The 14,626-nt window shown below is 40.7% G+C and overlaps 1 protein-coding gene across 1 annotated transcript in view; it reads right to left on the bottom strand.

The window, feature by feature from the left end:
- Positions 1 to 3,838, bottom strand: part of chrna8 (cholinergic receptor, nicotinic, alpha 8) — a 42,738-nt gene extending 38,900 nt beyond the window's left edge. Inside the window, exon 1 of the mRNA XM_063009177.1 lies at positions 3,803 to 3,838. Within this exon, the coding sequence (XP_062865247.1) occupies positions 3,803 to 3,838 (36 nt within the window). The remainder of the gene's footprint in view (positions 1 to 3,802) is intronic.
- Positions 3,839 to 14,626: the final 10,788 nt, after the last annotated feature.

Below are 14,626 nucleotides of genomic sequence, written 5' to 3'. Positions count from 1 at the left end.
TGCATTAAAAAACAGTCATGGACAATTTTATAGCTCCAATTCACCTCACTTGTCTTTGGGAGGAAACCAGAGCTCCAAGAGGAAACCCACACAGACATGGGGAGAACATGCAAACTCCACATAGAAAGGACCCAGACTGCCCCACCTGGGGATCGAACCCAGAACCTACTTGCTGTAAGGCAGCAGTGCTACCCACTGAGCCACCATGCCACCAAAATAGCAATAATAAAGTAGTCAATAACTCTACTCCTGTACGTCTTTCACCGCTCCACCTGAGAATCAAACCCAGGACCTTGCTGTGAGGCGACAGTGCTACCCACCGAGTCACCGTACTTGCCCAAAATAAAGTAAAAATATGTTTCTAGTTTTTCCAAAATTATGTAAACACTTTATTCAGTACTTTGTAGAAGCTCCTGTGGCAGCAATTACAGCTGACAGTTTTATTGGTTACATCCCTACAAGCTTTGCTCAGCTGGATTTGGGCAGTTTATCCCTGTCAGACTGAATAGCGAGTAGTTGTAAACTGTTATCTCCAGGGTTCTCTACAAAATGCTTGATTGTGCCACTTAAGGTCATTAAAAGATTTTTTTCAAAGCCAAAGGTGACCCGTCGCACCCATTTGGAGGATGTTTTATCAACATCCAATCCATCAGCCAATCGTGTTTGTATGTCACTGCTGGGATTCAAATGCGTATTCAGACCACCCGTGCACCCTCCAATTATTTCTCTCAGTGATGTTTTCGGTACTTAATTGTGCTTTAGAAAGTGCTAAGCAGTTCGGGTTATATAACAGGAAAGCTGCTGACTAAAATGATTAATCAGTAAATGTTTGATATTCACCACATGAGAATGTTCATGCTCTTCAGTTTCTCTGAGATGAAAGTTATGCATTAATATACTGCGTGAATAAAACATGCAGTTACAGCTTTTATTACTCTTGAGAAGCTGTAATGAGATGATTAAAAATAAGTGTTTGGATAGTGAATATTTATAGCTGCTGGAGTTCCGACTGGAGTTCAGGAAACGTCTGGGTGCAAACAGCTCATTACAATGATTACAATGATGATCATTGTGCTATTTATTTATTAAAAATAAAATTAATGTAAATTGTTCTATATGCCCATTTTAGGCAGATTTGTCAGAAAAAAAATTAAATCTTATTTATTTAGTTACTTTTTAATCACCCTCAATTCCCTAGCCTCAGAGAACTGTCAATGTGTGAAACTATAAAGAGGCCTTTATATACACTGTCACATACTGTATAATTTATTTCACAATTAATTTTATATACCTGTTAGCAATGTGTGCTTAAACATCTGAAAACTTGTATGAGGTGTCCACATACTTTTGACCATATAGTGTATATCCATTTATTTTATATTTAAAATGCATTTTTAGAGTTTAGAAACAATATTTTATTAAGTAATATGTTATTAAGTTAATGTCAAACAGTCATGGACAATTTTGTATCTCCAATTAACCTGACTTTGGAAGGAAACTGGACCCACACAGACATCGGGAGAACATGCAAACTCCACACAGAAAGGACCCTGACCACCCCACGTGGGGATCCCACGTGAGTTTATACCTTAGAATTAGTCTAATTTGGTCTGAGATTGTATGGCGTGAATATTACAGTTAGCATTTTAGCATTGTCCAACTTCTTGAACTTTGCCAGATAATTTTGGGTTTGCTCATTTTGTGAATGATCTGAAATTAAATTGGAAGATCAGATCAGGTTCTACAAGTACACAAAGTTTTATACATTTTTAGTTACTAAACAAACTCTGCCCTCATAAAGAGTAAAAAAAAAAAGACATTTCCAAGACATTTACACCATCTATATCATCTAATTCAGACTCATGGTTCACAGCCACGACTGCAATAACAGAAGCAATAACAAAAGTGTGCAGTTACTTTTTTCACAGCACAGCAGGCCCGGTGGAAAAAAAAACTAGCCAAATAAAAGCCTCTGTGTGAGGAGCAGAGAGAATGTGCTGAATGATGAAGAGCAGGATGAAAGCATTGTGAGTGCAGTTTAGAGATGACGGGATGAGATTAGAGGATGGAGGAGTGAAAGGGTGAGACATGAAAAGGTGAAAGTGAGAGAAACCAGTTTCAAGAACAGAAAAAGGGATAGAAAAGCCCACACGGGAACATTGTACATCTCCTTATGTGTTCAGATCCTCGATATTAACTTCTGATAAGACGTGTGTGTGTGAGGCTCTCCAGACCTTTTATGGGAGTTTATTTTACTGCTAGCACAAATACAGCAATGGCAAAGCTGCAAGACATAAATACAAAGTGTAAAATGTATGAGGAGAAGGAAAGAGCAGGCTTTTCCCCCTCCCGGTGTAGATGATGTGCAAATCATCTTTATATGGAAGCCTGATCAGGGACAAGATATTCTTTAGTGTCGACATTAATCACCTGCCTAAGAGCACAATACAGAACAGGTATTTAGTATTGTGAGGAACTCAGATGTTGGACAAGAGTCTTTGCTCCTAAAGTTGTACAGTGGTGTTGAGGTCAGGCCTCACCAAACTACCACACAATGTCTTTATGGACCTTACTAAATACCCTACCACACAGTCTGGATCAAATACTAGAAGAATATATAGTAATGTGTAATGTGTCAGTGTGATACAAGCCATTTAAAAGACATAGGACTGCACAGAACTTTAACCACTTAAACTTATTTTGGTGACAGTGCAGACAGAAAGCAAGCTGTGAGGTCTGGCCCGACAGTAATACACCCACAACAGTATAGGATTCGTACCGTTCAGTGTCCCATGAGCTTTTAAAAATAAAAACGAATAGAAACAGTCGCTGTTATGAGGTTTATATTTGTACCGTAAGGTAAAAAATAAATCTACACCCTCAGGTAGATCTTTTCTATTTTTGGACACTTCATGAGCTGAAAATGTGTAGAACAGCTGCCTTGTTTTAGGCAATTCTGACCATAAAATGTTTTGTCAGCCTCTGTTCTCCAGAGACAGGGGTGCTTCAGGGTTAAACAGGCAGGAATTTCAGCATGTGAAGGCAAAAAAATGTCTAAATGTGACCTATAGTAACTTGGTGGCATTTCAACTGCAAATGTTGCTGCACAAGATTCATTTATGGAACATTTTATTTGGACACATGTCTTTTATTTTGCCAGACATAAGCGGAACTACTAAATTGTGACTAAATCTGGTCTAGTCTTTCCCATTCCTGATTGCAACTCCTTTGACACTTGTACCCCTGAGCAACAGACAAGCGAGCCTCCATCCACCCAAAAAAAATACACAGCAGTCACACCAGGGTCATATTGCATACAGTGAGTGGTGATATGCTCTTCCGTGAATTATCCAACAATTGTGCAGGCACCTCAACCAGGCAGCACAAGTCACATTTGCACCAGCAATGAGGAACCCTGTTGATCCCCACTCCCTTAGGCACCCTCAAGATGCCAAGTCCAGAGTCCAGCAGTGTTGGACTAGAAGATTAGACTGTCGGGATTTCTAAAACATTTTAAGTTTTTATATTTAATAAAACACCCATTTGAGTTTGAGCAAGTTGTTTCACTTTGTGGCATGGCCTCCTATTTCTCATTAACTGTTATGACTGACAAAAGGGAAACGTGGATCTTTGATCTCTTGCCAGGGTTGGAATCAAAACCAAAATAATACTAATAAGAAATCTGTCCAAATATCTTAACGTAACAGCTCAAAATAAACAGGTCTGTTATAACTTAGAGGATTTTGGAACATGGGTGACTCTGACCAAGGTGACACTTTCTTTGCTTATATGGCAACTCCATAATCGACCATAAGCAAATCGAACATAACCCGAGCATCACGATGGTAATGAAAACCCCCTTTAGATTTATTTAGAGCGGGAATAAACCCTGAGAGGAACCAGGATTCAGTGGGTTTGGTTGGGGGGGGGGGGATCATTCCCATCCAATCTGCAGTAAAAACATTCATCATTTCTCACCGAGACAGTAATGTAACAACAGTGTTAAAGAAAACCATGATGGATGATGTTATGATGCTTTTCTGAAAATAAATCCTGCATTTCATTTCATTTCATAAGACTTTAGTACAAACAGAAGCACGTGACGCATCAATCAGTGTGGAAATGTTCAGCTTTAGTGTGAGCTAATCCACTTGATATGTGAGAAGATCACAGAACATTTGTCATAATCCTCTTTTTATGGAGGAATTAAAATCTACAGATTTTGGATTTTTTTTTCCACAAATGTAGTTATTTCCGATTCTCTACAGCAAACTCATCAAACCACGTCATCATGAGTCACACTGAAACATGAGGCCTCCTCCTGGGCACAAACATACATATGTGTGTGTATATATATACAGTGTATCACAAAAGTGAGTACACCCCTCACATTTCTGCAAATATTTTATTATATCTTTTTATGGGACAACACTATAGAAATAAAACTTGGATATAACTTAGAGTAGTCAGTGTACAACTTGTATAGCAGTGTAGATTTACTGTCTTCTGAAAATAACTCAACACACAGCCATTAATGTCTAAATGGCTGGCAACATAAGTGAGTACACCCCACAGTGAACATGTCCAAATTGTGCCCGAAGTGTCATTATTTTGTGTGACCACCATTATTATCCAGCACTGCCTTAACCCTCCTGGGCATGGAATTCACCAGAGCTGCACAGGTTGCTACTGGAATCCTCTTCCACTCCTCCATGATGACATCACGGAGCTGGTGGATGTTAGACACCTTGAACTCCTCCACCTTCCACTTGAGGATGCGCCACAGGTGCTCAATTGGGTTTAGTCCATCACCTTTACCTTCAGCTTCCTCAGCAAGGCAGTTGTCATCTTGGAGGTTGTGTTTGGGGTCGTTATCCTGTTGGAAAACTGCCATGAGGCCCAGTTTTTCGAAGGGAGGGGATCATGCTCTGTTTCAGAATGTCACAGTACATGTTGGAATTCATGTTTCCCTCAATGAACTGCAGCTCCCCAGTGCCAGCAACACTCATGCAGCCCAAGACCATGATGCTACCACCACCATGCTTGACTGTAGGCAAGATACAGTTGTCTTGGTACTTCTCACCAGGGCGCCGTCACACATGCTGGACACCATCTGAGCCAAACAAGTTTATCTTGGTCTCGTCAGACCACAGGGCATTCCAGTAATCCGTGTTCTTGGACTGCTTGTCTTCAGCCAACTGTTTGCGGGCTTTCTTGTGCGTCAGCTTCCTTCTGGGATGACAACCATGCAGACCGAGTTGATGCAGTGTGCGGCGTATGGTCTGAGCACTGACAGGCTGACCTCCCACGTCTTCAACCTCTGCAGCAATGCTGGCAGCACTCATGTGTCTATTTTTTAAAGCCAACCTCTGGATATGACGCCGAACACGTGGACTCAACTTCTTTGGTCGACCCTGGCGAAGCCTGTTCCGAGTGGAACCTGTCCTGGAAAACCGCTGTATGACCTTGGCCACCATGCTGTAGCTCAGTTTCAGGGTGTTAGCAATCTTCTTATAGTCCAGGCCATCTTTGTGGAGAGCAACAATTCTATTTCTCACATCCTCAGAGAGTTCTTTGCCATGAGGTGCCATGTTGAATATCCAGTGGCCAGTATGAGAGAATTGTACCCAAAACACCAAATTTAACAGCCCTGCTCCCCATTTACACCTGGGACCTTGACACATGACACCAGGGAGGGACAACGACACATTTGGGCACAATTTGGACATGTTCACTGTCGGGTGTACTCACTTATGTTGCCAGCTATTTAGACATTAATGGCTGTGTGTTGAGTTATTTTCAGAAGACAGTAAATCTACACTGCTATACAAGCTGTACACTGACTACTCTAAGTTATATCCAAGTTTCATGTCTATAGTGTTGTCCCATGAAAAGATATAATGAAATATTTGCAGAAATGTGAGGGGTGTACTCACTTTTGTGATACACTGTATATATATATATATATATATATATATATATATATATATATATATATATATATATATATATATATATATATATATATATATATATAGCAACGGGTGATACCAAACCACCTGAACTGAAATATTATGAGCGATGTCCACATACTGTTGGCCATATACTCTCATTTCCACTCCTGATTAAATAAAGAAACACCCATGTTGGGATTGGTTGTGTGCTGTCAGACAGTGTGACCTTGTAGTAGGTGTGTTAGTATTCAGCAGGGGTGATTCCATTTATGATGTCCATTACATTTACAGGTAGAAATGCAGCATGATAAATCAAGATCCACTCCGAACAGACGCACGGCTTTGGCACTAATGTTACCGTTATGCGCTAGCAGAATGAGACGCGCGCACACACACACACACACACACACACACACACACACAGAAGTAAAGTTGAACATGTACATAGACTTGTAGGGACACGGCAGGACATTAATGATGTATATATTGTACACTACACCGATCAGCCATAACATTAAAACCACCTCCTTGTTTCTACACTCACTGTCCATTTCATCAGCTCCACTTACCATATAGAAGCACTTTGTAGTTCTACAATTACTGACTGTAGTCCATATGTTTCTCTGCATGCTTTGTTAGCCCCCTTTCATGCTGTTCTTTAATGGTCAGGACCCCCACAGGACCACCACAGAGCAGGTATTATTTAGGTGGTGGATGATTCTCAGCACTGCAGTGACACTGATATGGTGGTGGTGTGTTAGTGTTAGTTGTGCTGGTATGAGTGGATCAGACACAGCAGCGCTGCTGGAGTTGTTAAATACCGTGTCCACTCACTGTCCACTCACTGTCCACTCCTACCTAGTTGGTCCACCTTGTAGATGTAAAGTCAGATACGATCGCTCACCTATTGCTGCTGTTGAGTCGGTCATCTTCTAGACCTTCATCAGTGGTCACAGGACGCTGCCCACGGGGCGCTGTTGGCTGGATATATTTTTGGATGGTGGACTATTCTCAGTCCAGCAGTGACAGTGAGGTGTTTAAAAACTCCAGCAGCGCTGCTGTGTCTGATCCACTCATACCAGCACAACACACACTAACACACCACCACCATGTCAGTGTCACTGCTGTGCTGAGAATGATCCACAACCTAAATAATACCTGCTCTGTGGTGGTCCTGACCATTAAAGAACAGCATGAAAGGGGGCTAACAAAGTATGTAGAGAAACAGATGGACTACAGTCAGTAATTGTAGAACTACAAAGTGCTTCTATATGGTAAGTGGAGCTGATAAAATGGACAGTGAGTGTAGAAACAAGGAGGTGGTTTTAATGTTATGGCTGATCGGTGTAGATCTGGTATACTTATACAGGTATACTATAATTTATTTATACTCAGTCGTTACCACAACATGTCTGTGTATTTTAGTCACTTATTTGTCATCTATACTGTAATTTCTGTTACCAATCTGTTCGTATGTCTCCTCATTTTCACTTAACTGGTCACTGCTGCACTTACTTGTATTACATGTAAATCTCTATCTTGCACTTCTGGTTAGATGCTACTGCATTTCTTTGGCTCTGTGACTAATCTAATCTAATCTTCATTTCTATGACTGCACGACTGGAACACACATCTTTTAAATTAAACTGTCATGTGTTTATTGTTTGTTTGCTGAAAATCTGATCAAATCTTCTGGGTAGAAAAATATTCAAACACCACAGATGAAATAATTGGAATCTGTCAAAACAGCTTAGAAGCCGCTGGGCTAAAAGGAAGCGGCTGCTCCAAAATGAAACTGAAGTGTGACTGATTACATGGACATAGATAAGGTTTTGTGCAGAGGAGTCGTGTCATAGGAGGAAACCCTTCATTCATCCATTCGTTTATTTAATGTCTGTTTTAACCCTGCTTTATCCTGGTCAGGGTCGTGGTGGGCACAATATACTGGTCTAAAGAGAGGAAACACCCCGGGCAAGTCGCCAGTGCACCACAGGGCAGAGCTGGAAGGCTCATGATCTAATATTAGGAGTGCCAAATACTTTTGACCCAGCTAAAGTAATGAAGAAAGTAAAAACTTCTGGCTGAAATCCCAATCACACTGCGACCTGCACTATATAGCCAAAAGTAAGTGGACACCTGATGATGAGCTTGTTTGATATCCTTTTTCAAAACCATAGGCAATAATGTGAAGTCAAAGTGCTCAGTCATGCTGAAACAAGAAGATGCCTTCCCCATACTTTTATTTTATACACCTGTTAGCAATGGATGTGGCCAAAACATCTAATCTTAATAATTATGAGGGTCGTCCACATACTTTTGGCCACACAGTGTGATTAGTTTGGATATTGGTGTTACTATATTTTGTCTAAAACAGTCCAGCTGAAACATATGAACCTAATAACAAGTGTCGTCCAAGTACTTTTGGCCATAAAGTGAATGTACAAATTAAAATACACTATATGCCAAAAAGTATTTGGACACCTGACCATTAGCTTGTTGGACGTATAATTAAAAAACAAATGCTATTAAAACAGAGTGACCTCTATGTGATCTTTTCACCAAGGACAAGAGCCACCCCTCTGAGAGGGCTTCTCACAAGACTTTGAATTAGGTCTGTGGGAATTTGTGCCCATTCAGTCAAAAGCGTTGGCTTGTAAGGCTGGACACTGATGTTGGTCAGTTGATGTTCCAGTTCATTACAGAGCCGTTCAACAGGGCCACCAAGGTTTCTTTAATCTGAACTTTCCTTCATGTCTTTATAGACTTTGCTTCGTGCACAGGCGCACAGTCCTAGGACCTTCCCTAAACTGTTGCTGCAAAGCTAGAAACATATCATTTCTATTCTATAATTGATTTATTGCACCTGTTGGCACCTGTTGTGGCTGAAACATATGAATTCCAAAATTAGAAGGGGTGTCCTAACACTTTTGTACATATAGTGTATGTAATGCATTAAGAATGATGGATTTAACTGCATAGGCGGTGAAACCGAAGGATGAAAAATCAATAGTAATAAAATACTATAGTTTTACCCATCAGTACCGAGTGTGTCACTTATGTCAAAACAGAACACAGCTTTGTTGCCATACACACCTTAGTACACACACACACACACACACACACACACACACACACACACACACACACACACACACACACACACACACACACACACACACACACACACACACACACACACACACACACACACACACACACACACACACACACACACACACACACACACAGTTAAAGTCTACTTCAAACATCAACAGTGAACTCAAACACCAGATGTCACCTACCCTTGAAACAGAATGATGTCCAGACGATAAAGCTCATGTATAGGAGTCCGATAAATCTGTGCATGGTGCGTCAGTGTGCACTCCTCACCGACCAAACTTTTAGTCTGAGCATCTGAAGCCAGCACAGAGGTACAGATACACCCACCTCCTCCTCCCCTCGATCTCACATTTTCTCTCTTCTCTCCCTCATACACACATGCTCTCAGCATCGCCGTGCTCCACTCGGCCACACACCATTAACTTTCTTATTTTCTGGCTTCAGTGATCAGCCACTATCACATGTTACCTACGAACAGATCAAACACAACACACACATGAAACGATGGACGCCATCTGGACCTGGACGCCCCTATTTTGGATTATTTTATCTTCAGGAATTTCCTTGAATTAGGATTCAAGCAACACCTTTCCCATTTATAATAAAGTTTTATATTAATGATAATAATCCTTAATATTATTAATATTAAACTTTTCCTTGGCAAAACGACCATGTTTGGGTTTAGCTCTTACCTGTTTCAGCATGACTGCACCCCTGTGCACACTGAAAGGTCTAGATAGACATAACTTGACATATTAGGTGTGAAGGAACTCCAGTGCATCTGAGCCCTGATCTTCACACCTCTGCACATTTGGGATGAACTGGACTGTTGATTGACTTCTTGTTAAACACTAGTTGGCAGTACCAGAGATTGACAGACACATTCCAAAAACTTTTAGAAAACTTTCTCAGAGGCTGTTACAGCCAGAATGAAGGTACCAGCTTCATAACTTTCAGTAGACCCTTGAGTTACGAACAGTTTACCATATGAACATTTTGGGTTACGAGCGATCTTTTTTAACTTAACGTACAAACAAATTTCGGATTGCGAAACACGTGACATCATGAACAAGTTGACTCTGAGCATGTCTCTCTCTATATATATACACCGTGAGCGAACATTCGGACAGCGGAGTGATTCTGTGTTTTCTTTATATTTTGTAAAATTCAATATTAAATTGTCCCCAGAGAATGTGCAGAGGAAGCGTAGTGGTGAGAAAATGAACAAATCTATTACATTCGTTGTTGTATAATTACTCCTGCCAGTAGCTGTCACTGTGTATCAGACAGAGGGGACAGTGAGTGAGAGAGAAGAAGGAATTCGGCTCAGTAAAGTATTCTTTCTTTCGTGCAATTACACCTACAAAATACAAAATACTACACTATTGAAATAAAGAAGGAAATAATAGAGAAATATGAGAGTTATTGAAAAGAAGGAAATGTATTATGGTGTATAGTACAGCACAAGTACTGTACTGAGATGTGGTGTGTGTTTTATGTACAGTACTACTGTGTATTGTTGTTTATTATTGTTTATTACAGGAATGTCTATTCTATAATTTAAGATTTAAGGGAAAAATATACGTGTATTTATAACAAAAAAGAGCATTTAAGACATTAGAGAGGTTAGGTCAGGGGGGGTTTGGGAGGTCTGTTTACATTATTTCTTCTGGGAAAATTAGGTTTAACTAACAAACATTTTGACTTAAGAACAACAACCCTTCAGAACCAATTACATTCTTAAGTCAAGGGTCCACTGTATATTAAATATTCCCTACTATTTAAAGTTCTCTCATTCGGAGATGATGGCTCTCACTCTGGTTTCCTGGAGTCCCAAGGTCTAAAAAAAAATAACCATCATTTTAAAAAATTCCATTTGTGGAGAAGAGTGGACATTTTAAAATGCAATAAAAACAAGAATTTGTGCTTTGTTTATATTAATGTATCTGTATTTAACTGACAAAGGAAGAGGCAGAGAATTTTACTAAGTGTCCAAAGTTATCCAGTAATGAGGTTTCCAGCAGACAGACCACCATGACAGTTAGCGTGTGCATGTGTGGGTGCATTCTAATACAAACTGGCATCATGTCCACCCTCATCATCTAAGCATGCTGCTAACTGTGCATAATTCTGAGCTTGCTGCCTCACTGCTGCCAGGTTGACATGTTAATTAACAGGAAGTGACATGACAGAAACTTGTTCGCCTTGACTCTGCAATACTTTAGGGGCTTCCAGCTTTCTTACACATAGATCTCTTCACCTATGACTTGTAAGAGCTTTGGCCTCTCAGTACTAAAAGGTGACACAGACAGCTCTCTTAGTTTACATTCAGCTTCGTGACTTCACCATCTGTCATCAACATACGGAAAGATTCAGGAACAGTTTGGTAGCTATTAGCATTTGGCTCCCAGACATTAGAAATGATTAAGCATGAACTTTTAGCCATGACATCTGACAGATTCTTGTGCCAAATAGCATCAGCCAGAACAATCAGAAAACTTCATCCATGACTTGATCAATCGACAATGCCATCTGTAGGTTACGCCCTGAATAACCCAACTGGCCACTGGAGTTCCTAGACATCAAACTCTAATGTTTATATTTTCAGAGGAACTGAAAAAATATGAATGTCATTTCAGGATGCCAGGCTCAGACTTTCTTGGGAACTGAATAATGTGATTCGACTCGGCTCTGCGATTTCTTTTTTAGGCTTGCGTAGGCACACGCTCGCCTGGTATGGAACAAGTGTCAAAACTGTCAGTTGAGTTGAGAAAGTACTGTGAGGCATTGTGGTATTGTCTACCTGTCTATAGGGCATCATAATAGTTTATTCTCTTGGAGTTTGGAGTATTTTACTCATTATCATGTTGATTTCAAGCAGGTACTGCCTACAGGTTTTCCTTTAAATATGCTGGAATTGGATTGACCACTTGAGTAAATGAATGAGTGAATAGGTGATGTCCAGCTATGGATTATTGTCTGCTCCAGGGTGTCTTCCTGTCTCATGCCAAGTGTCTCTGGTTACACCAATTGTGCCCTTCATCAGGATGGGGAAAAAATTATAAATTTAAAAACTTGAGTAACAATTTGATTAGGACTTTTACACGGTACTCAAAGCAACACTGCCCCCTGCTGCACATCCACATGTAGTGCATGTCAAGGGTGTCGAGGCAAACAAACCACCAAGAAACAACGTTTTTGCCAGAATCCAAAACTCTTTCATTTTAGAAACAAGTTGGTTAAATTTTAAACAGATATAAAGCCAATAACAGTTATAAGAATAGGTAATGTAGCAGTCTATTACAGTGCCATTTGCCAGACATAATGGTTGCTCTGCACAAAGATTTTTTTGTCTCATCTAACCAAAATATCTTGTCCCTTATGAAGAGGGACTTTTAGTTTTGTCCAAGTCCAAGCAGGCTGTCATATGGATTTGACTCAACCGTGACCTCTGCCATGTCAGTCTGCCATAAAGGGGGCAATAAACAGCACAAAAATGGATCCAAACACTACATATACACACTAACCCCCATTTAAATTGGCACAGAGAAGTCACCAGTTATAATTAATCACTAATGAGGATTCAGGAGAACTTCAGGCTTCATTTATTTTTTGCATGGATTGCTCAGTGACTCAGTTGGTGCACTTTATTGCTTTAATACTGTTTCATCTATTTGTCTTTCCTTGATTCGACAGTCCTCTCTCAAAGAAAACAAGCACTGTGTCTTAGTAAGGTGTTAATAGCTATGTTAAATATGACCAGGCATTACTGACTGAACAAAATAATCAACAAATAACATTACTGCATACACAAACAATCTTTACATGCAAACCAGGGGTGGCACGGTGGCTCGGTGGCTAGCACTGTCACCTCACAGCAAGAAGGTCCTGGGTTCGATCCCCAGGTGGGGCGGTCCGGGTCCTTTCTGTGTGGAGTTTGCATGTTCTCCCCGTGTCTGTGTGGGTTTCCTCCGGGAGCTCCGGTTTCTTCCCACAGTCCAAAGACGTGCAAGTGAGGTGAACTGGAGACACTAAATTGTCCATGACTGTGTCTGATATTACAAACTTGTGAACTGATGAATCTTGTGTAATGAGTAACTACCGTTCCTGTCATGAATGTAACCAAAGTGTAAAACATGATGATAAAATTCTAATAAACAAACAAAGTTTTTCCCGCCCAAACACCTTTAAACCGGGCTGGAAGTGTCACGTGACCTACCAAGCTAAAAATCTAATTGGCTGATGGCACCATGTGAAATGGTTGAATAAAAAATTCTGTGAGGACTAAATGTTTAATGGTGCCACCCTGGATTGTGAGCTGATACTTTCAGGACAGTGGTGGCCGAGTGGGTGGGGCTTTGGGCTATCAGAAGGTTGAGAGTGCGAATCCCAGCTCTGCCATCCAGCCACTGTTGGGCCCTTGAGCAAGCCCCTTAACTCTCTCAGCTCCAGGGGCGCCGTACAATGGCTGACCCTGCGTTCTAACCCCACCTTCCAAACAAGAAAGACAGTTGTACTGTACATCTGTATATGTATAAATGACAAATAAAGACATTCTATGACAGCCACTCTTCTGGGAGGGCTTCTCACAAGACTTTAAAGTGTTTCTGGGGGAATTTGTGCCCACTCAGTCAAAAAACTACAGCATTTGTATCGCCGGGAACTGATGTTCCAGGTCATTCCAAAGCTGTTCAGTGGGGCTGAGGTCAGGGTTCCATGCAGGACACTGATGTTTCTTCAAACTGAGGTTTTCTTCATGTCTTTATAGACTTTGCCTTGTGCACAGTCATGCTGGAACAGATAAGAGCCTTCCCTAAACTGTTGCTGCAAAGTTGGAATCATATGGTTTCCTGTATATAATTGATATATCACAGCACAACAGCAATTGTTAATTCTATTTAATTTATATACAGTGGGGACCAAAAGTGAAAGACCACGAGTGAAAATGCTTCTGTCTGCATTTTTTAAATCTCTACAAAATGATGAGAAGTTGAACCTCTGTAAAAATTGACATATATTTCATAATTTCTTGGTATATTTTTGTCCCCTAGTGAAGTAAATAACATGGATTATCTCACTGCCAAGGAACGCGTCAAGGGGTGTATTAGGCAGCAAGTAAACAGTCATTTTTTGACATTTGCAGCATTTAGCTTACAATTATGACTAAACACGATTTGAGCAATTGAGGGTTAAGGGCCGTGCTCAGGGGCCCAACTGTGGCAACCTTTTGAGTACTAGTCCAGTACCTTAACTAAGCTACCAGTCAGTTCTTGAAGTTGTGTTGGAAGCAAACAAGGGCCAAATTGTGATGACTTGCCAACTGGGTAAGAGCATCTCCAAAACGGCAGGTCTTGTGGTGTGTTGCCAGTATTTAAGGGGTTAGTACAAACCAAAACTGGACAACTGGTAGGACAGATTTCTGATTACGGTAATGCCTATGATAGAAAGGTGTCAAAACACCCAGCTGCATATGGGGATGCTCAACTGCAGACCAGTCCCCGTGGCCCGGTCTAATGAATCACAGTTTCTTTTATACAATATGGGCAGCCAGT

This window comes from Trichomycterus rosablanca, chromosome 14 (assembly GCF_030014385.1).
Source record: "Trichomycterus rosablanca isolate fTriRos1 chromosome 14, fTriRos1.hap1, whole genome shotgun sequence".
Lineage (NCBI taxonomy): Eukaryota > Metazoa > Chordata > Actinopteri > Siluriformes > Trichomycteridae > Trichomycterus > Trichomycterus rosablanca.
The sequence above is the reverse complement of the archived record's forward strand: the minus strand, read 5'-3'. Positions and strand labels throughout refer to the sequence as shown.